The 23,847-nt window shown below is 40.6% G+C and overlaps 2 protein-coding genes across 4 annotated transcripts in view; both read left to right on the plus strand.

Annotated features, from left to right (window-relative positions):
• LOC112231940 (zinc finger protein 583) overlaps nt 1–23,847 on the plus strand; it is a 969,163-nt gene that overhangs the window by 819,945 nt on the left and 125,371 nt on the right. The gene's annotated exons all lie outside the window — the stretch shown is intronic.
• LOC121841790 (zinc finger protein 354C-like) lies at nt 1,609–8,427 on the plus strand. Of its 2 annotated transcripts, none has more exons than XM_042311941.1 (3): nt 1,609–1,775; nt 6,550–6,680; nt 6,879–8,427. In XM_042311941.1, exons 1-3 carry the CDS (start codon nt 1,706–1,708, stop codon nt 7,980–7,982), a joined length of 1,305 nt encoding a protein of 434 aa, XP_042167875.1. In that variant the 5' UTR covers nt 1,609–1,705; the 3' UTR covers nt 7,983–8,427. The 2 variants fall into 2 exon arrangements, with proteins under 2 accessions (XP_042167875.1, XP_042167874.1); XM_042311940.1 differs by lacking the exon at nt 1,609–1,775 and adding an exon at nt 5,662–6,177.

Genomic DNA, 23,847 nt, shown 5'->3' on the forward strand with positions numbered 1-23,847 from the left:
TTTGGGCTCTATATAATACTGTACACTTTCTTGAATTTGTTCTGGATTTAAGGACTGTGAAAAGACCCCTGGTGGCATATCTGATGAGATAAGAGTGTGTCAGAGCTGTGTGTAAATTGACTATGCAAACAATTTGGGATTTTCAACACAATGTTTCTTATAAAAAAGACGTGATGCAGTCAGTCTCTCCTCAACTCTTAACCAAGAGAGACTGGCATGCATACTATTTATATCAGCCCTCTGGTTACAATGAAGAGCAGAATGTGCCGCTCTGTTCTGGGGCAGCTGCAGCTTAAGGTATTTCCTTGCAGCACTGGACACATGACTGGACAATAATCAAGATTAGACAAAACTAGAGGCTGCAGAACTTGCTTTTTGGAGTGTGGTGTCAAAAAAGCAGAGCATCTCTTTATTACAGCCAGACTTCTCCCCATCTTTACAACCATTGAATCTATGTTTTGACCATGACAGTTGACAATCTAAGGTAACACCAAGTAATTTTGTCTCCCCAACTTGTTCAACAACCACATTCATTACCAGATTCAGCTGAGGTCTAGAATTTAAGGAATGATTTGTACCAAATACAATGCTCTTAGTTTTAGAGATGTTCAGGACCAGTTTATTACTGGCCACCCATTCCAAAACAGACTGCAACTCTTTGTTAAGGGTTTCAGTGACTTAATTAGCTGTGGTTGCTGATGCATATATGGACACAGATGCTTTGTTTAATGCCAGTGGCAGGTCATTGGTAAAAATAGAGAAGAGTATAGGGTCTAGAGAGCTGCCCTGCTGTACACCACACTTTACATGTTTGACATTAGAGAACCTTCCATTAAAAAACACGTTTTGAGTTCTATTAGATGGATAGCACTGAATCCATGATATGGAAGAGGTTGAACGCCATATCACATACGTTTTTTTCAACAACAGGTTATGGTCAATCATTTTCAATAATATCTCAAATCTAACAGTACAACTTATCAATTTCTTTCAACCAATCATCAGTCATTTGTGTCAGTGCAGTACATGAGTGCCCTTCTCTATAAGCATGCTGAAAGTCTGTTGTTAATTTGTTTACAGAGAAATAGCATTGTATTTGGTCACACACATTTTTTCCCAACAGTTTGCTAAGAGCTGGCAGCAAGCTAATAGGTCTGCTGTTAGAACCAGTAAAGGCCGCTTGACCACTCTTGGGTAGCGGAATTACTTGGGCTTCCCTCCAGGCCTCAGGACAAAGACTTTCCTCTAGGCTCAGATTCAAAATATGACAGATAGGAGTGGCTATAGTCAGCTACCATCCTCAGTACCTTTCCATCTAAATTGTCAATGCCAGGAGATTTGTCATTATTGATCGATAACAATAATTATCTCTAGCCAGCACAAAGACACAATATCATATTCTAACCAGGTCCTTGATTACTGCACTTATTATTATTTACTCAACAAAAACTATGTGATGCATGGGACATAATACATTGATCAATAAATTGTATATCAAGAAGTTATGAGAAATGTTGCCTTACATCCTTGCCAATTCTAGACACTGTCAATAGTATGGAATAGATATTGACACAATAGTATACTGTTGAGCATTGACAGTAGCTAACCTAACTACCTCTTTTCCTTCTATCACTCTCAGGTGAAGGAGGTCTCACTGGAGGCCACAGGAGCTTTGTGAAGCCAGTGGGACACAAACCATGGAGAGATGGCCAACCAATCACTGTTATCCTGGGGTCAAGCTGGAGAGGTCAAGGACCTGACTCAGCACCAAGGAGGTCAGTGGAACGCTGAGCACCGTCCTCAAGTCAGAGACAGACACTGAGACTTTAACGGGGCTGGGGCGACTAAGCTGTCCGCCTTTCCCCATTTAGAGTATTTACTTTACGGTAACCTGAGCCCAAGGACTGTTCTGTCCAATCGGGACACAGGTGATGTATTACAGGTCCTGTACATACGCTACAGAGACAGAGATGATACCTAGTGACATGCCTGTGGGATTAGTTACACAGACTAATCCAATGAGAGGGGACTGGAACCGGTACAGTAATAGTGTACAGTATACTCTGTAGGGCGCCTAGATAAGAAAGGGGATGCCCTTTTTGTGTGTCTAATCTTGTCTTTGAGGCTGCATAGCCAGCTACCTACTATCTTGAAACTCACTGACAACTATTTTCACTTACTTTACCAGCTTGTTATGGTTTGTGACCCTGTGTTACCCAGCACAGTGAGTGTCAAGAAGCAAGAGTGGACTGGGTCAGGCAGGAGTGGTTCTGAGCGAGGCGGCTAGTTGGTCCTGGCAGCAGGAAACAAAGTGCAGTGGGACATTTTTATTTTGACCTTTTACTTAACTAGGCAAGTCAGTTAAGAACAAATTCTTATTTTCAATGACGGCCTAGGAACAGTGGGTTAACCTCCTTGTTCAAGGGCAGAAAGACAGATTTTTACCTTGTCAGCTCGGGGATTCGATCTTGCAACTTTTCGGTTACTAGTCCAATGCTCTAACCACTAGGCTACCTACTTGCCTGCTTTTAAGTATGTAAAAGGACTTCAGTTTGTGCTTAACAATCCAATCTCATATTATTTTGTGCATGTCCCCACAATATGTAATAAGGTTTACAGAGAAAGTACACAAACAAATATACTGATTTTGTTTAAAAGTAAGGTGATCTCCTTATGACACTAACTTTCCTTGTTAGCTCATTGAATAGCATCTGAACCTTTGTTGAAGTGTATTTCATTTACTGCCAATGGGGATGTGCATTGTTTGACACTCTTTCCACATATGAATGAGGGAGTTTTATTAAGCTGAACCGGTGTACACCAGGATATGGCTCATGATGTGAACGGGCGAAAGCGGTGGGAGACGAGCGCCCTGCTCAAATAGAACCGTAATCTACGCCACCAGGTCATATTGTCAACAAGGCAGCGTGGTGCATCGTTCAGGAACATACAACATATATTTTCCAGAAATAAATACTTTTCTATCTAGTTTAAGGCAGATAAAGTATGTATGTGTTTTGCATGTGTTGTAATCATTACTCCACGTGCTTAGCATATGTCACTTTGTTTTGAGACAACTTCGCCATGTCACCCGGTTCACACCCAGGAGGCAGCACGGATCAAAACGAATGTGATCACTTTTCACCTGACAAAATCTCCGCCCACCTGGGCACCTATGCCAGCTTAATCTAATCTCCTCATTGGAATTTAAAATCGGATCGCAGCTGCTGTTTAGATGGGCCGTAGAACCGTTTTTTTCCCTCCAGAAAATCTGCAATCCACATGAACCTATCCCAGCCACCATATTATTTTTCGAAGCCCAATTGATTCTGAATTCGAGCATTTCAAATGTATTGGTATGATCAGACCTCTTGATGTAAGGACTAAGGCAAGGGTGTCAAACTCAATTCCTGGAGGGGCGAGTTTCTTAGTTTGGAACTCGGCTCACCTGGTTTTCTAGGTCTTAATTGAACATGAATTCAAAGGTAATAACCCAGTAGACACGCGGCTCTCCTGGAATTGAGTTTGACACCCCTGGACAAAGCTGTTGGACTGACTGTTCCAGGGAGTCCCACCCTGGCTACCCATCAAATTTGCTTTTGTAGGATATTATGCAGTTATACTGTAGATAGAATTATGGTAGACTGATGATATGCAGACATTATAAAGTACCAGGAGTAAGGTAGATTTCACCAGAATGTCACCTTGGGGATCATCACATCAAGGACAAAGAACACCTTATCCAGGTTTGCCATCCTTGGGCGGAGCACCACCCAAGATGGCTCTAGGTCTGGTGGGTCCTGTTCATGACCTATGAATGTAAACACCGAGAATGTGGTTGCAGAGCATAAATAGAGTCATTGCAGGACACCATTACAGGCACCTTCCTGATGCCAATGAATCATTTGATCAAAAAGGCACTGCATTTTCTGAGGTGGAAGAGGTTGTCAGTTGACACCTGACGTGGTTGACCTCTTCTTCCAATGGGGGAGTCTCCAATTGGCATTGATAGCTTGTCCAATGTGCAGACTTTAAAGGGGCAATCAGCAGTTGCTACTTATAAATTAATTATATGTATCCATTGATTCTTGAATAATATAAATTATAAATGCCTCATGGGCTTAGTTCAATTATCGCAACCCATCAGAACCCAAAATACAAGCGTGTTTTACTACAATGTTTGTACACAAAGTAAATGTCAACTAACACTATCGCCTCAAAACTATTATTTTCATATCATGGATGGTTGGTCCTTGCAACCATAGCTCTGTCTATGAATTTGATAGTTTACGTTTCTCCAGGTCCATCTCTCAGCTTTTCAGCGTACCAGGGGTGGGGAAACCGCTTTGTTATTATTTCTACTGCTGATTTCCATATCTTGGAATGATGGAAACATAAATATCAAAGTGGCATTAATATAATAACTTTTAATACATTTAAATGCATGCCATGCTAGACATGACAATAATTCAGAGTTAACATTTACCATCAGGTCAAGTATCTATTATTACCTTACAAGTGTACAGACATCTTGTAATTTTGTTGACATTCTAGAAGGGATCAGATTAACAGATCATAGCCAGATAGATACTATAATGTAACCAGTGGTGTAAAATACTTATGTACAAATATTTTAAAGTACTACTTAAGTCGTTTTTTGGAGGTATCTGTACTCTACTATTTATACTTTTACAACTTTTAATTCACTACATAAATAATGTAGTTTTTACTCTAAACATTTTCCATGAAACCCAACAGTACTCCTTACATGATGAATCCTCAGCAGGACAGGAAAATTGTCAAATTTACACACTTATCAGGAGAACATGTGGTCATCCCTATTGCCTCTGGCAGACTCACTGAATACAAATGCATCATTTGTAAATTGTCTGTGTTGGAGTGTACCCCTGGCTATTCCTTAATTATTAAAACAAGAAAACGGTGCATCTGCTTTGCTTAATATCAGGAATTTGAAATTATTTATACGTTTACTTTTGATACTTAAGTATATTTTAGCAATTACCTTTACTTTTATACTTAAGTATATTTAGAACCAAATACTTTTAAACTTATACTCAAGTAGTATTTTACTGGGTGACTTAAACATTTTACTTGAGTAACTTTCTATTAAGGTATCTATACTTTTACACAAGTATGAGAATTGTGCACTTTTTCCACCACTGAGAGTAAATAGCTACCTTACTGAGTAACGTTAGTTATCTTCACTTTCTTCCAGTAGTAGACTACTACTCAGTCTGTCAAAGTCGCCAGTTTTTTTATTGATTTCAAGAAGTGCAACGCACCATACCAACGTCAATGATGCAACTTTAGCTCTATTTGTTGTATCTGAAAATAAGTAATTATACTCGTAACCATATCTAATTCGTTAGCTAGCTTGCTTAGTTCACATGCAGCGTGGTATTTAGCTTGTTATCTGTCAGTCAATCGTTAATAGCTGTACGGACGCGTCAATGCGATAGGCAGACTGCTTCTTCTCGAACACCGCGGTGAAAGGGATGCTGAGAGCCCATTGGCTATCGAACGACCAATAGCGTGAGACGTGGGCCTTGAATATTTCGGTTCACTACCGTAATTCAAAGAACAGCGCGCAATTCTTTTTCATTTAACAACCCCCTTTGAGCTATGACGCCAACCAATAAGAGCCCCTTCTCTTCAGTGTAACCGGAAGTGAACAGCGACCAAGTACAATTTCCACGTTAGCATTTTTATTTGTGATATTTGGACGTTTATTAACACCCTGGAACTCAAAATATGACTAATTGAACTGCACCGAATCACATACTTACACCCTGTAGTATTTAATTTGCGTTGGAGACAGGGCTTGGTTGATAAATGTTATCTAGGTAACGCTAGTTAGCTAGCTGTGAACATTAGCCAACATGGCTAACTGTGTGGTTTTTCACACTCAAATAGCCTCCATCATGGAGGTGCTAGCGAATGCAGCCGTGGCAGATATCTGTAAGCTCGTAGACGACGACTATGCAGTGTTTCGTTTGGAAATAACTCAAAGCCAGAAAGAAAACAGGGCATTGCGGAGGAAACTACATCTATTGGAACTGAAGGTGGCACGGGAGCGCGCAGATAGAACAACGCGAGAGCGCGTCCTTGCTAGTCGTCCCAGTAGTGTCAAGATCCTCGAGCGAGGAATGGAAAGAGGTACGCACATTTTTCAGGACGAAGAGGCTGCACATGTGTGACTTTAGATGTCTTAACCAGATAGGGTGAAATGGGTCTTGGTCAGTTTGTTGGATATTATGCAATAATTGCTTGGCTATTTTGCACAATGACAAAATATCTAACCAGATAATTGATTTACGTTATGTCCTATTATTTACTTATTGAAAACAACGTGCTGCATTGAACATAGTCAATCAATCTATAAGGAGTATATCAAGAAGTTATGTGAAGTGTTACCTTACATCCTTGTCAATTCTAAACCGTGTCACAACGGTCAATAGTGTACAATATATTGTTGAGCATTGACCGTAGCTAAACCTAACAACCTCTTTTCCCCAATCACTCTCTCAGGTGAAGGAAATCTCACTGGAGGCTACAGGAGCTTTGTGAAGCTAGCGGGACATAAAACATGGAGAGATGACCAACCAATCACTGTTGATGAGGGGAGTGGAACCTCAACTCAGCACGTTATCATTATAGAGGTTATTGTAATAGTATTACATCCAAATTACAGTATATCAAATGTGGCCAGTTTATTTCAGAAAGGCTCCCCTCAGCTATTCACTTGCTTACATGTACATCCTCATTTATCTGCCATAGGGAAGTCTCACAAACTCCCCTATGACAATGTTATCTAATCCTACTTATGTACTGGTAATAACCTCCTTTCTTCTTGCCAGCCTGCAGATGCAGAGGCTGCAGGTCCTGGGGTCAAGCTGGAGAGGTCTGAAGGAGAGGAGGACCCACGACACAGCAGAAACATCCAGGCGGGAGCGCCCTCTGTAGCCACGGAGGACCCCACCACAACCCTAGTTCCGCCCAGGATCCGACACAGCATCACAGAGGACAGTGGAACGCAGAACGCTGTCCTTAAGTCAGAGACAGACACAGAGACTTTAACTGTAACACAAAGGATTTTGCACACAGGATCTGACCACAGGTCAGACCCAGAGATACTGGAGCTGGGGGGACTGGGCTGTCGTTCTGCTCCCGGCTCAGAGTATTTACTTTACGGTAACCCGAGGACAGTTCTGTCCCATCAGGACTCAGGTGACGCATTACAGACTGGCAATGATCCATCTTGTTCTTACACTGCAGAGACAGGGATGATACCTGGTGACATGCCTGTGGGCTTAGATACACAGACTAATCCAATGAGAGGGGACTGGAACCGGTACAGTAGTAGTGTGTACTCTGAAGACTGCCTGGATGAGAAAGGGGAGGGTCTGGCCTTAGATGATGTGACTGTGAAAATGGAGGGCGACACTCCTCTGACATGGAATGAAGTCGAGACTCATTTAAGAGAAGGACAATCGCAGGACAACAGCAGTGACTTCTTAGACTACAGGGAAAACTTAGAGACAAATCTAAATGTCACAACCAACTCCTCTTTACACCCAGTGTCCATGTCAATGACACCTTCCGATTCACAAGGCCTGTTCGATCAGGTATTGAACTCAAATGACCAAAGGTCCAAGGCTCGGGGAGGGGGAGCCAAAATTGGCAGTAAAGAGAAGCGGTTCCTTTGCATGTTCTGTAATAAAGGCTTCAGCTGCCCCCAGAAGGTGGAGATTCACCAGAGGGTCCACACAGGGGAAAAACCCTACAGCTGTACCCAGTGTCACATGCGCTTTGCCCATGCTGGCAACCTGAAGAGGCACCAGAGGGTTCACACAGGGGAGAAACCCTACAGCTGTCCCCAGTGTGAGAAAAGGTTCTCCCATCAGCACCATCTGAAGATGCACCTGAAGGTCCACACGGGAGAGAGGCCATTCAGAGAGTAACTACCTTAGGATACAGCAGCAGAAAAAACATTCCCACTCTATAACATAGAAAGTAACCATTCCACTTGATAGCTTCTGACTTTGACATCAAACCCTGAATTAAAGACAAAGATGAGTGTTGTCAACAGAAAAGATCCACAGATGCATTTTGGAATAATGAGAGTAACAGATTTCAGTGTTGAATATTCCTGGGTAGAATATTGCATCCAGACATTGTGATATATAAGGCATATATAAGCCTAATGAGTCTTACATATTGTGTTTGTACTGTGTAGGATATATGATGTTCACAAATTTCATTCCTTCCATTCAACTACTTATTTTTTTGCCCAATACACTTTTAATGAGTACACTCATGCAGTCTATCAAGTTCATGCAGATGTGTGTGGTTTTCATATGGTGAATTTAAAACGTGTATGTTTAATAAATAAACATTTTGACTTTGTTCTCGTTATTTGAAACTCCCTTTAATATACATCACATCTGATCTCACCCTATTCTGCATAAACCCGACAGAGCTTTATAACCAATATACACTTACTACATATACCTACACATATACACACTAGCAAACACCTACTGTACACATCAAAATAGTTTAGTCAGGTTTGTCTGATGACTTTGACTTATCATTGCCGACTCATTTAACCACAACATATTTATGTCCACCATGATGGGTTTAACAACAATGAAGTCATTCTGTAACTACAGTATAGGACTCAAAAGTAGTGAGGATGGGTAAAAATGGCGTGTTGAAAGTGTGTGTGTGTATATGTACGTACCTGAGGGAGTGTATGCTAGTGTAATCTGTATCACCTCTCTCTTCCAGGAAGAGGAGGTGCTGCTGGTGAAGGAGGAGGGGTGTGAGGAGGGTCTGGAGAATGATGGGGTCATAATAGGGCCTACACCAAATGTTTGATGCATTATAATAATTGATTATGCTTATGTTGTATTAATAGAAGGGGAAGGGCTATAAGACCCCTTCCCCACTACATGTATAGTGTCCTAGACTACAGATGAACAATATATATACATTATAAGGTTTAAAATTGTTGCACAGTTCTTTTCTAGTCGCTGCCTCTTATAAAGAAACGGTCTGTGAGAAAAGCACCTCAAATATAAACACAGAACCCTGTAGGGGAGATAAGAGACTAGTCAGACATACCTCTATAAATCAACTTGGGGAGTGGACATTTACTGCTGAGCCCTTAGAAAACACAGGAACTATTGTATCTCTCTTGCTAGTTTGTATAGCTGTGTATGCATGGGCTTGGACTGATGAGTAGAAGGTAATGACATATGCAGTGACATCACTACGGCTGGACTTCGGGCTTATTAATAAAATAACTTGGGACTTTTCATATTTTGCAGAACTCAGGAGAGACATCAGTTGTATGTGTGATGTGTGATGTTTGATCTTTGACTTCTGTCTACAGCTGTATTTTGATTAAAACTGTTATGATTTATAAGTGCACATTTTGAGTGTTCCTTATTTGTTAAGTAACCACTAGGCTACTGGGGCGGCAGGGTAGCCTAGTGGTTAGAGCGCTGGACTTGTAACCGGAAGGTTACCGGAAGGTTACAAGTTCAAACCCCCGAGCTGACAAATCTGTCGTTCTGCCCTGAACAGGCAGTTAACCCACTGTTCCTAGGCCGTCATTGAAAATAAGAATAAGAATAAGAATTTGTTCTTAACTGACTTGCCTAGTTAAATAAATAAAAAAATTAAAAACGAAACCTGAGGGGCTCATGGAGGTCAACCAGACTACACCTACTCTTGAACCCACATAGGAACCAGCTGAGCAGCATAGGACCACACACTGAGGTGAGCCCAATGTTAACTACTGAGCCCAATGTTAACTACAGCCACACCCGTTGCTGACAGGTGTATAAAATAATTGGCAGTAGAATGGCCTTTCAGTTACTTTTAACATGGCAACAACCTTTCCAACAAATCAGTTCATAAGATGTCTGCCCTGCTAGAGCAGCCCCGGTCAACTGTAAGTGCTGTTATTGTGAGTGGAAATGTCTAGGCGCAACAACGGCTCAGCCGCTAAGTGGAAGACCACACAAACTCACAGAACGGGACTGCCGAGTGCTGAAGCACGTAGCGCATAAAAATCATCTGTCCCAACACTCACTACCGAGTAAAACAAACGGTCTCTGGAAGCAACATCAGCACAAGAACTGTTTGTCAGGAGCTTCATGAAATGGGTTTCCATGGCCGAGCAGCCACACTCAAGCTTAAGATCACCATGCGCTATGCCAAGCGTCAGCTGGGGTGGTGTAAAGCTCACCGCCATTGGACTCTGGAGCAGTGGAAACGTGTTCTCTGGAGTGCTGAGTCATGCTTCACCATCTGGCAGTCTGACGGACGAATCTGGGTTTGGTGGATGCCAAGAGAATGCTACTTGCTACTTGTATCCACAAAGCATCTCAGAGTAGGAGTGATGATCTAGGATCAGTTTAGCCTTTTAAATCATAATGAATAAGACAATGATGGGGACCTGATCCCTGATCAGCACTTATATTCTGAGACTCTTTGTGGCTACAGGCATAGGTTTTGATAAATGTTGTCTTAAAGATGCACTATGCAGAAATCGCTCCGCCATTTCCTGGTTGCTAAAATTCTAATAGTTTGCCTAATTTCAGTTTGTGACAAAACAAGCAAATATTTTTACTTAATATAAACACCGTTTGAAATGTAGATTTTGATAGACCAATGTATCAGCTATTACACCACGTAAAAGAACAACCTTATTCCTTCATTTTTTAAATAAAATGCAACTAACTTGATTTATGTCAACTCCGTCAGACACCATGAAAGGCATTTCATTTTGACATGTATTGTGTTTAACGTCTTTGATTGTATAATCCTAGATTATTCAAATACAGTAGGGAGAACAAGTATTTGATACACTGCCGATTTTGCAGAGTTTCCTACTTACAAAGCATGTAGAGGTCTGTAATTTTTATCATAGGTACACTTCAACTGTGAGAGACGGAATCTAAAACAAAAATCCAGAAAATCACATTGTATGATTTTTAAGTAATTCATTTGCATTTTATTGCATGTCATAAGTATTTGATCACCTACCAACCAGTAAGAATTCCGGCTCTCACAGACCTGTTAGTTTTTCTTTAAGGAGCCCTCCTGTTCTCCACTCATTACCTGTATTAACTGCACCTGTTTGAACTCATTACCTGTATAAAAAACACCTGTCCACACACTCAATCAAACAGACTCCAACCTCTCCACAATGCCCAAGACCAGAGAGCTGTGTAAGGACATCAGGGATAAAATTGTAGACCTGCACAAGGCTGGGATGGGCTACAGGACAATAGGCAAGCAGCTTGGTAAGAAGGCAACAACTGTTGGCACAATTATTTGAAAATGGAAGAAGTTGAAGATGACGGTCAATCACCCTCGGTCTGGGGCTCCATGCAAGATCTCACCTCGTGGGGCATCAATGACCATGAGGAAGGTGAGGGATAATCCCAGAACTACACAGCAGGACCTGGTCAATGACCTGAAGAGAGCTGGGACCACAGTCTCAAAGAAAACCATTAGTAACACACTACGCCGCCATGGATTAAAATCCTGCAGCGCACGCAAGGTCCCCCTGCTCAAGCCAGCGCATGTCCAGGCCCGTCTGAAGTTTGCCAATGACCGTCTGGATGATCCAGAGGAGGAATGGGAGGTCATGTGGTCTGATGAGACAAAAATAGAGCTTTTTGGTCTAAACTCCACTCGCCGTGTTTGGAGGAAGAAGAAGGATGAGTACAACCCCAAGAACACCATCCCAACTGTGAAGAATGGAGGTGGAAACATCATTCTTTGGGGATGCTTTTCTGCAAAGGTGACAGGATGACTGCACCGTATTGAGGAGAGGATGGAGGGGGTCATGTATCGCAAGATCTTATTTTGTTTTCTGTTACTCAACGCACAATTTTGAAACCATAAATGAGAAAATTAGTTGATATCCAATTTTCGTTCTTAAAATGATGATACCAAACACAATAAATGAACCATTTCCCAGCAAAGCTGTCATCAAGGCAAAGGGTGGCTACTTTGAAGAATCTCAAATATAAAATGATTTGGATTTTTTTAATACTATTTCGGTTACTACATGACTCCATATGTGTTATTTCATAGTTTTGATGTCTTCATTATTATTATACAATGTTGAAAATAGTTAAAATAAAGAAAAACTCTGGAATGAGTAGGTGTGTCCAAACTTTTGACTGGTACGGTATATATATTATTTATTTTTTGAGTGACAATGTTTGCTCCAGCCATGGGAGATTTTTGTCGGCATGGTGCCGTAACAGCAGCCAGAGATTGATCCCTTCTGTACATTTAAAAAATATTTTTAATCATTAGGTGTTTTAAGTGTTTTTTCGGAATGGAATTGTTTCAATTGACTTCCTGTTTTTTTCTGAATTCATATTTTGATCATAATCTGATCATTTTGATGATTCAAATCAGTTAGCTGGCTTGAGGGGAAAAGAGGAAAGGGTCTCGTAAAAGTGACAACTGAAGTGTGATAAACTATTCTGACCATGAACATTGTGTGGTGAGATTCCAGCGCCTTTGTGGCTGCTCTTGAGTATCATCACCCAAGTGGGTGCTACACGGTGTTAAGCCTTGTACACATCAGTTGCGTCAAACTTTATGCTTTCAGGCAGAAGTCTATTCATTTCATTGGGAGGCAATCTGCCCCGCAGCAACTCAATTCACTTTCAATTTAAAGGCTTTATTGGCATGGGAATTTCTCTGCAGATGAAGGCTCCGTTTGAAATTTTCCAAACTGTGCAGTCTTCTTTAGTCAGGCCAGAGTCCATCGAAGAATCGGAAGTTACCAAACCATAGAAGATGAAAATATGTGATTTTCGAAGACGGGTTTATGGGATAGCTAGCAACTTGTATTGATTTACCCATTCCTATAAGTGAGTACTATTTTAATAGTACATAAAAAAAATAAGATGCATTGGCAGTTAAGCCAATTATACTTTATACTTTTTAACATTGCTTCCCGTTTTAGTTTTATTGTGATAATTATTATGGGTGAAGGTCACTAGCTACAATATAGCCTAGCTTTTAGCTAGCTAGCTGTTCTGTAAGATAGCTTGACTTGCTAGAAAGTTATAGAAACAAGTTAAGGAAAAAGTAAGTAAACAAAACATGATTTATTATCAATGTTGATCCTGTCTTGAATGTCCCGGTAACCTTTCAGTTACTGGCCCAATGCTCTAACCACTAGGCTACCTGCCACCCTTTACCAGTAAAAAGTTTGGACACCTACTCATTCTAGTGTTTTTCTTTTTTACTATATTGTATCTGTGAACACATACAAACATAGCCACTGTTTTATTACCAAAGTCAGTTAGAATAGGTGATATCTCACACACAAACAGATACTATATTGAAGTTTGAACAGGTCAGACTAAACCTACCGGAGCGATGTGGATGGGTAGTCAGGCTAAGCCTGACAAGCTGTGAAAATAGCGAACAGTGAATTAAATAATTTTTGGAGGTCTAAACCATTGCAATCATATTGATTTGCATGTTATGATAACAACCTTTGCTCCTTCTGGTAAGTTTTGGTAGGTCCATTCATGACAAGTGGATCACTCTTTCTGGGTAAGTCTCAGAGCTTTCCACACCTGGATTGTGCAACATTTGCCCATTATTCTTTTCAAAATTCTTCAAGCTCTGTCAATTTGTTTGTTGATCATTGCTAAACAACCATTTTCAGGCCTTGCCATAGATTTTCAAGCAGATTTAAGTCAAAACTGTAATGCCGTCACTCAAGAACATTCATGGTCTTCTTGGTAAGCAACTCCAGTGTAGATTTGGCCTTGTGTATAAGGTTATTGCCCAGCTGAAAGGCAAATTAATCTCCCAGTGTCTGGTGGAAAGCAGACTGAACCAGGTATTCCTCTAGGATTTTACCTGTGCTTAGCTCTATTTTGTTTATTTTTTATGCTGAAAAACTCCCCAGTCCTTAACGATTACAAGCATACCCATAACATAATGCAGCCACCACTATGCTTGAAAATATGGAGAGTGGTATTCCGTGATGTTTTCTATTGGATTTGCCCCCAAACATAACACTTTGTAATCAGGACAAAAAGTGAATTGCTTTGCCACAATTTTTGCGGTATTACTTCAGTGCCTTATTCTGTACAGGATTCCTCCTTTTTACTCTGTCAATTAGGTTAGTATTGTGGAGTAACTGCAATGTTGTTGATCATGCTTAGGTTTACCCTATCACAGACATTACACTATGTAACTGTTTTAAAGTCACCATTGGCATCATGGTGAAATCCATAAGCAGTTTCCTTCCTCTTCGGCAACTGACTTAGGAAGGGTGCCTGTATCTTCGTAGTGACTTAGTGTATTGATACACCATCCAAAGTGTAATTTTATAACTTCAATGTCTGCTTTTTTCATTTGATCTTATCTACCAATAGGTACCCTTCTTTGTGATCCATTGGAAAACCTCCCTGATCTTTGTGGTTGAATCTGTGTTTGAAACTCACTGCTCGACTGAGGGATCTTACAGATAATTGTATATGTGGGGTACAGAGAAGAGGCAGTCATGCAAAAAAATCATGTTAAACATTATTATTGCACACAGTGAGTCCATGCAACTTATTATGTGAATTGTTAAGCAAATTTGTACACCTGAACTTTAGACTTGCCATGAAAGGGGTTGAATACTTTTCAGCTTTTCTTTTTTAATTAATTTGTAAAAACATAATTCCACTGTAGATCAGTGACAAAAGAAAATCTTTAAAAAATTCAGGATGTAACAACAAAATGTGGAAAAAGTCAAGGGGTCGGTGTGAATGCTTTCTGAAGGCACTGTAATTCTATGCTATACAGACATAGACTGACTGGCTCCAGATTGGATTCAGGCCAGTGACTCCGTTACACTATGTAACCAATTGTGACATGTGCTATGGCCCTTGGCTCTAAAATGATACAATGATAGATATTATCCGCATATGATGCATTTTACATCATACACAGATTAATTTCTCTATTTTGATAGTTACATATTTTATGATTGAAATGGTAGATCAATTAACAATTAAGTGACTCCAACACACAAATGCTGCGTACACATTTTAAGAATCTAGCGAAAATAACCGCTTTCTTGATTTCCACGGATGGTTGTCGGCATGGTTGTAAGCTCTGCAAAAACACAATCATGTTTTTAGTACACAATTATCGATTTTATTACACAGTATGCATACACATTGATAGGCTATATACATATACATTTTATCAATACATTTCTATATATAAAATGCACTGAAACCAAAATGCCTTTAGTTTTTGGTGATCCTCTCAGTTTCGGCTCATTTTCAAGTCCTCTGGTGGTTACAGTGATGCCAACTTGGCAATTTTGTTGCTAGATTTAGTAACTTTTCAGACTACCCTGGCAACTTTTGTGTCCAACAGCACCTAGCAACAAATTTAGCTACTTTAAAAAATTTATTTTGAACTTTTTGCAACTTTTAAAAAGTGACTCAAACACTAAAATGCACGCATTTTCCCCTCTAAATGACACAAAAAATATTTTCTCTGTCACACACTCAGTCACAACACACGAGCCTGGCTGCAAAAGTGTATTGTGAGTGACGTCAGCAGCAGGTGCTCAGCTCGTGCACAGGCAGCAGCAGGCCAGCAGCAAATTGCAAATCATTGTTGGCTGACTGCAGCAGCAGCAGTACGGGTTCGACAAGCCAAACCCAATGAATATAGTTGGGTCACGAATGTTTGATCCTGAACAGAACAAACAACATCAATCAACATGTCTCAATCAAAATTGTACAGCCAGAACTTAGCAACAAATCAACCTGCCTCTAGCAACTTACCGTGAAAATGAGTTGGCAACACTGGGTGGTTACAGTCCTAACCCTTGAACGGGTAGCACCATAGAAAGAAGCTGGCTTGATGAAAACAATGTCCATTTCGTCTGTTCTCTTTGGACGCAATGTCATTTGTTTTTAGATAAACAGCTCGTTTTTGAATGGTAACTGCGTTAAGGGTGGAGTTTTGGACGCGGTGAAGAGTACTGGAAAGGTGGGGCTTTCAGGTTACAATAGGCTAAGCATACAGCAGATCGCCGATTGTCCTCACTCTGATTATGCTGTACAACATACTGTAGCACCGTGACCAGGATCTCTATTCATTTAAGTGAGCAGATTAGTGCATTCAGGAGGAACGGAAAACCAAGTGAAGACATTTAAAAAAAATACTGGTAGACTTGGATTTTGGTCATGGACAGTGCTATTCGCAAAGCCCAGGAAAATGTACAGGTACAGTAGGGGACAATACTGTAAAGTAGGCCAAATAATGCTAAAAATAATGCTATATAAAATCAACTGCTGGTTTTTACTGTATGCTGCACATTTTTACATTGTATTCCATTTCCAGCGAGACACTTCAAGCCATCGACTCACTGATGAATGAAGACGATGAGCGATCAGCAAAGGTCATCAGGAATCTGCTGGCATCACCGCACAACATCGCTCAAATCAGTCAGAAGAGGACAGTTGAAGAAACTTGCATGAAAGGCTCGGTAAGAAATGTTATACAGTGGGGCAAAAAAGTATTTAGTCAGCCACCAATTGTGCAAGTTCTCCCACTTAAAAAGATGAGAGGCCTGTAATTTTCATCATAGGTACACTTCAACTATGACAGACAAAATGGGGGAATCCAGAAAATCACATTGTAGGATTTTTAATGAATTTATTTGCAAATTATGGTGGAAAATAAGTGTTTGGTCAATAACAAAAGTTTAGGTTTGCATTGCAAATGAGGGCATAAACTGGGTCAAGACACCAGCAGAGTAAGTAGACCTTTATGTAGTAACATAAAGGTTACATTTAAATTTTAAAAAACATAAATAAAAGACCTACAACACCTACGGTAGGCCTACAGTATATCTAAAAATATAGATATTCCATCTCTACATGTAGGTCTCCTGATTTAAAACCGATCGAACTTGTTTGGTATCAACTGAAAACATTCATCTGTAACTCTGCCAAGCCGACAAGCAAAGATCAAGATGCTTTAGCTAGAGAAATTGACGATACAACAACTCAACAAATACATTGATCATCTCAGCAAGGTTTTACCAGTGGTAGTGGAACTGGGTGGAAGTGTGACTAAAATGTAGTTTAAATAAACATCTGCATTTGAATGTTTTTTCTCGTTATTTTATTAACGAAAGCATAGAGGTGATGAAGAAATACTGTACTGCTGTTTTGAGTTAGAAATGTAACACTTTAGAGTATTTAAGCATTGAATACATTGCAAGTGGAGGGGTTTTCACAGCCGTAGCTGGGCTATAAAAAGTCCATTGTCCTGCTAATAGGAAACATTGTTTGCGTGATGGGCCACACCTGCTACAGTACTATAGTACACTTCAGTACACTTTCAAAATGCCTCCAGTTGTCCATCACTACTGTAAATAAAAACACAGCATCTTGTTTACATTCTTTATTGTAACCACAATGTCACAAATCATTTTTTATCTACCTTTCCAATGACTTTAGAGTTTGGGATTTACAAATGTGTGCTTTTCATTATTCATTACGTTGTTTTAGTTCCACCGTGCAGACTTTTTTTCTTTAAATGATTGTTTTATGTTGGATGCTACATTTTTGACTAGTTGCCTAATAAAAGAATCCTACTTCTATTAGGCTGCTAAGCCTCATAGCCAACCTCAGCCAGTTAAGTTACTTTATGTAGGTCTAGGCTCCAAAAAAATAGTCTACAATTAAGCCCTCTTGATGTTTGTAAAGTCAAATTAAAATGAAGATTATTGTTGAAATGAATTGCTCGACTGGTGTAGGTTCTGTTGGTGTGCAACACTTGCATAACAAGTTAGCTATATTTTTAGCACCAGCACCTGTGGAACGCTTGTTAAGACACTAACATCTTACAGACGGTAGGCAATTAAGGTCACAGTTATGAAAACTTAGGACACCAAAGAGGCCTTTCTACTTACTGAAAAACACCAAAAGAAAGATGCCACGGGTCCCTGCTCAACTGTGAAAGTGCCTTAGGCTTGCTGCAAGGAGGCATGAGAACGGCAGATGTGGCCAGGGCAATAAATTGCAATGTCCGTACAGTGAGATGCCTAAGACAGCGCTACAGGGAGACAGGATGGACAGCTGATCGTCCTCACAGTGGAAGACCACGTGTAACACCTGCACAGGATCGGTACATCCGAACTTCACACCTGCGGGACAGGTACAGGATGGCAACAACAACTGCCCGAGTTACAACAGGAACGCACAATCCCTCCATCAGTGCTCAGTCTGTCCGCAATAGGCTGAGAGAGGCTGGACTGAGGCAGGTCCTCACCAGACATTACCGGCAACAACGTCGCCTATGAGCACAAACCCACCGTCGCTGGACCAGACAGAACTGGCAAAAAGTGCTCTTCACTGACGAGTCGTGGTTTTATCTCACCAAGCGTGATAGTCGGATTCACTTTTATCGTCGAAGGAATGAGCATTACACTGAGGCCTGTACTCTAGAGCGGGATCGATTTGGAGGTGGAGGTTCCATCATGGTCTGGGGCGGTGTGTCACAGCATCATCGTACTAAGCGTGTTGTCATTGCAGGCAATCTCAATGCTGTCCGTTACAGGGAAGACGTCCTCCTCCCTCATGTGGTACCCTTCCTGCAGGCTCATCCTGACATGACCCTCCAGCACGACAATGCCACCAGCCATACTGCTCGTTTTGTGCGTGATTTCCTACAAGACAGAAATGTCAGTGTTCTGCCATGGCCAGTGAAGAGCCCGGATCTCAATCCCATTGAGCACGTCTGGGACCTGTTGAATCAGAGGGTGAGGGCTAGGGCCATTCCCCCCAAAAATGTCTGCAGGTGCCTTGGTGGAAGAGTGGGGTAACATCTTACAGCAAGAACTGGCAAATCTGGTGCAGTCCATGAGGAGGAGATGCAGTACTTGATGCAGCTGGTACCCACACCAGATACCGACTGTTACTTTTGACCCCCCCTTTGTTCAGGGACACATTATTCCATTTCTGTTCGTCACGTGTGTGTGGAACTTGTTCAGTTTATGTCTCAGTTGTTCACTCTTGTTATGTTCATACAAATATTTTTGCTGAAAATAAACACAGTTGACAGCGAGAGGACGTTTCTTTTCTTGCTGAGTTTATATACAGTCGAAGTCAGATGTTTACATACACTTAGGTTGGAGTAATTAAAACTCATTGTTCAACCACTCCAAAAATGTCTTGTTCACAAACTATAGTTTTGGCAAGTCGGTTAGGACATCTACTTTGTGCATGACACAGGTAGTTTTTCCAACAATTGTTTACAGATTATTTCACTTATAATTCACTGTATCACAATTCCAGTGGGTCAGAAGTTTACATACACTGAGTTGACTGTGCCTTCAAACAGCTTGGAAAATTCCAGATAATTATGTCATGGCTTTAGAAGCTTCTTATAGGCTAATTGACATAATTTGAGTCAATTGGATGTGTGGATGTATTTCAAGGCCTACCTTAACTCAGTGTCTCTTTGCTTGACATCATGGGAAAATCAAAACAAAATCAGCCAAGTCCTAAGAAAAAAAATTGTATACCTCCACAAGTCTGGTTCATCCTTGGGAGCAATTTCCAAACGCCTGAAGGTACCACGTTCATCAGTACAAACAATAGTACGCAAGTATAAACACCACAGGACCATGCAGCTGTCATACCACTCAGGAAGGACACGCATTCTGTCTCCTAGAGATGAACGTACTTTGGTACAAAAAGTACAAAAATAGAACTGCTTGGCCATAATGACCATCATTATGTTTGGAGGAAAAAGAGGGAGGCTTGCAAGCCTAAGAAAACCATCCCAAGAAAATAGATGGCATCATGAGGATGGAAAATTATGTGGATATATTGAAGCAACATCTCAAGACATCAGTCAGGAAGTTAAAGCTTGGTCGCAAATGGGTCTTCCAAATGGACAATGACCCCCCCCCCAAGCATACCTCCAAAGTTGTGGCAAAATGGCTTAAGGACAATAAAGTCAAGGTATTGGAGTGGCCATCACAAAGCTCTGACCTCAATCCTATAGAAAATTTGTGGGCAGAACTGAAAAAGTGTTTGCGAGCAAGGAGGCCTACAAACCTGACTCAGTTACACCAGCTCTGTCCGGAGGAATGGGCCAAAATTCACCCAACTTATTGTGGGATGCTTGTGGAAGGCTAGCCGAAATGTTTGACCCAAGTTAACCAAATTTAAAAGGCAATGCTACCAAATACTAATTGAGTGTATGTAAACTTTTGACCCACTGGGAATGTGATGAAAGAAATAAAAGCTTAAATAAATCACTCTACTATTATTCTGACATTTCACATTCTTAAAATAAAGTGGTTATCCTAACTGACCTAAGACATGACATTTTTACTCGGATTAAAAGTCAGGAATTGTGAAAAACTGAGTTTAAACGTATTTGGCTAAGGTGTATGTAAACTTCCGATTTCAACTGTATATATTTTTTTCAGAACATTCACCGTGTGTAGGTAGATACATGTGTGTAGGTATATGTGGAAAGGTAGATACAAATTATTTGTTGCCAGTTGGGGAGTTTTTTTTTCTCTCCCACACATAGTTCGGCTATTAGAAAATTATTTTGTATAGGTTGAATAGTCTATTTTTCAGCTAATAGCCCATCCTAGCGATGTTGTTTGCAGAATTCACAGCTTGCTACAGTACGCTTGTGAAAAACAAAATGCCTCCAGCTGTCGAAACACATATCTAATTGATAAAGTGTTTTTAGCCACAATGCTTTTGGTGCAGTCGGTAGCACGCTGGACTTAGGGCTAGAAGGTTGGGGGTTCTAAACCTGCTCGTTTCATTACATCATTATGCCGGTCTCAGAGCAAATAGCCTGGATTGTTACTCCCATCTCGTTCCTCACCCTCATCCACGTGTCATTCTCTGCCTGAGTGGCTCGCTTGTGGGCATGCTGGCAGGATATGGCAGCACTTTCGGTTGTGCGTCAAGAATTCAGCATAGAAAGTTTGTATGAAGGTCTGGTTATTTACAGGAAAATAGTAATATGCTCTAAATCGCTAAACAAACTTTGCTGCCCTGTTTTCAATCATCAACATGGCTGGTAGAACCTATTCAAGTAGTTAACTAGCTAGCTAACTTCTATGATGAAGGTAGGGCTAGGCATTATTGATATTATTTGTGTCTGTGGGTGAGGGGTGGGGAGCCTACTTCAAGTACTACTTGACTTGTATCTACTTTAGCTAGCTGTATAATTTTTGAGAGGTTTCAAAGATGGACTGATTAGCATCCTCGAGTCAACAGTGTGCTAACTTTACTTCGGGAAAACATTTATGTTTGCTGTTACCCTCTGGACTGCAGATCATTAGTATAACTAGTAGGCAAGGCTATGTAACCTTGTTTAGTCCTACCTGCTATGGTGGGTTTTAAATTAATTGGTTTTCTCACGTTTGTTTTTGAGGTATAATTACTGTCATATTACAAATCGCAAACTTAATTTGCAACTTATTTATTCCAGAACCAAAGAGTGTGCCTATCACCTCTCAACTAGGTCAGCTGTTTCAACCTGGAACACTATTCTCCTGCTGTGGTCCGATTCAGTCATTGCAAGAAATCCTGAAGAGCAGGAGTGTGTGAAGGGTTTTGTCCCAGCCCAGCTCTAAAATGTGACTTCATTATGTAATCAACATAGCGAATCACGGAGATGGGCTATGATTTGTATTCGGGTATGGGCTGGAACAAAAGCTTATACACAGTCCTGCCAATCAGATCTGGAGCTGTGCACCCGTTTAATTCATTATTCTGTACTATGGGTACAATTGGGGGAGGGTATTGATATATAACGCATGATCCACTCTCAAGTTGAAGTTGCAATGGCGGCGGTTGCTAAGAAGGGAGCAGCTGCGGACCAGAAGACTGCAGCCAAGACAGCACTGGTCCACACCTGCTCTGTCGGGTGAGTAGTATTGGTTGGTACTGAATGTGCTTGTAGGTTCCTCTCCATGTGTAGGCTATTGTACTGGCCTGTGTGATAGTGTGATACAGTCTTTCATAAGTGTAGAAGTTTGTTGCATCGTATTGCTTAGTTTATCATGTGTCAACTTTGAATTCAATCTAAGCCACAGATTGTTAACTTCCTCCATTTTGTACTTGACCTTTATAGATGCAGACCCAAAGAAATTCAAGCAGAACTTTGAGCGCAAGCATTCCAAGTCTCCAGTGGTCCCAGTGCTGGTTGATGTACAGGCCTAAGTGAGCACACGCACTCAAATGGACCTACAGCTCAGGCAAGATTTTTTTTTCAACAAGTTAGTTCTGAATTGCTTTATATAATACAGCAGTGCATTCTGACACCATGAACTGAAATAACTTTCACCTTATTCACATAGTTGGCAGAAATGATAAGGGATTCAATAGACCTCCACAGGCTGAATTAGAAGAGGATCTGGTAAAATAAGGGAATGTTGCTAATATCATTTTAGGTAGCTAGCTAGCAATATAGCTAATCTGCTAAAAGAGAGCCTAGTATTCATGGCACATTATAAATATCTGACTGCTACTAGGATAGTATTCTGTACAAGACAAGACCAAATGCATAAATAAAATAAGTGTTAATAAAAATATGGAACAGTAAATTGAAATGTTCAATATCTTTTGTTTTGGATCAAGGTAACTAGCTAGCTGACAGCGAAGGTGTCAGCTAGAGATGACGTGCAGGAGCTTGCAGGGATTTGTAGTCTTGAATGATGTCTACTTTGATGTTAGTCAGCATTTTCGTATCTGAGAGTAAATAGAACCGAATATATTGATAAGTCACCTTGCCCGAGAGATATTTACAGGGTTATCAAAATGTCACTCCAGAGTAAGCCTAGGTTTTATGGGTCTTATGACACGTCCACTGTGGGAGTCAATATAACATTTAAGTTTATTGTACATTGTTTAAAAAAACAAAGGTAGTAGAATAGCCTTACTTACTTATCAAATAGCTGTCAGGTACCGTAACCATCATTGCTTTCCTGGTGGCAAACACCGCTAAAGCCGTTGACTAGTAAACGACCGTGGGGTTCGAGCCCCCCTCGCTTCAAGCATTTTTGGAAAACACTGTCCATGCATACAGTGCATTCGGAAAGAATTCAGACCCCTTCAATTTTTCAACATTTTATTATCTTACAGCCTTATTCTAAAATGTATTAAATTGTGTGTCCCCCAATCCACACACACACACACAATACCCCATTATGACAAAGCAAAAACAGGGTTTTAGAACATTTTGAAATGTTTTGGTTCCCTTCCCCAGATCTGTGCCAACACAATCATGTCTCTGAGCTCTACGGACAATTCCTTTGACCTCATGGCTTGGTTTTTTATCTGGCATGCACTGTCGACTGTGGGACGTTATATAGACAGGTTTGTGCCTTTCCAAATCATGTCTAATCATTTGAATTTACCACACGTGGACTCCAATCAAGTTGTAGAAACATCTCAACGATGATCAATGGAAACAGGATGCACCTGAGCCCAATTTCAAGTCTCATAGCAAAAGGTCTGAATACTTAGGTAAATAAGGTATTTAAAAAAAAAATAATTATCTGAAAAAAATGCTTTGTTATTATGGGGTATTGTGTGTAGATTGATGAGGAAAATGTTTAGAATAAGGCTGTAACGTAACAAAATGTGGAAAAAGTCAAGTGGTCTGAATACTTTCCTGATGCACTGAAACATTGTACGTGTAAGTGTAGGCCTATACTTCTATATAATATGGCCTGTACTATAGTAGCAACAATGATTTATGTAG

This window comes from Oncorhynchus tshawytscha, linkage group LG34 (genome assembly GCF_018296145.1).
Source record: "Oncorhynchus tshawytscha isolate Ot180627B linkage group LG34, Otsh_v2.0, whole genome shotgun sequence".
In the NCBI taxonomy this organism is placed as follows: Eukaryota; Metazoa; Chordata; class Actinopteri; order Salmoniformes; family Salmonidae; genus Oncorhynchus; species Oncorhynchus tshawytscha.

Coding starts and splice junctions, on each gene's coding strand:
- LOC121841790 (XM_042311940.1), top strand. CDS start 5,901: ATGGCTAACTGTGTGGTTTTTCACACTCAAATAGCCTCCATCATGGAG. Junction 6,178..6,549: donor CGAGCGAGGAATGGAAAGAG/GTACGCACATTT, acceptor TCACTCTCTCAG/GTGAAGGAAATCTCACTGGA. Junction 6,681..6,878: donor AGCACGTTATCATTATAGAG/GTTATTGTAATA, acceptor TCTTCTTGCCAG/CCTGCAGATGCAGAGGCTGC.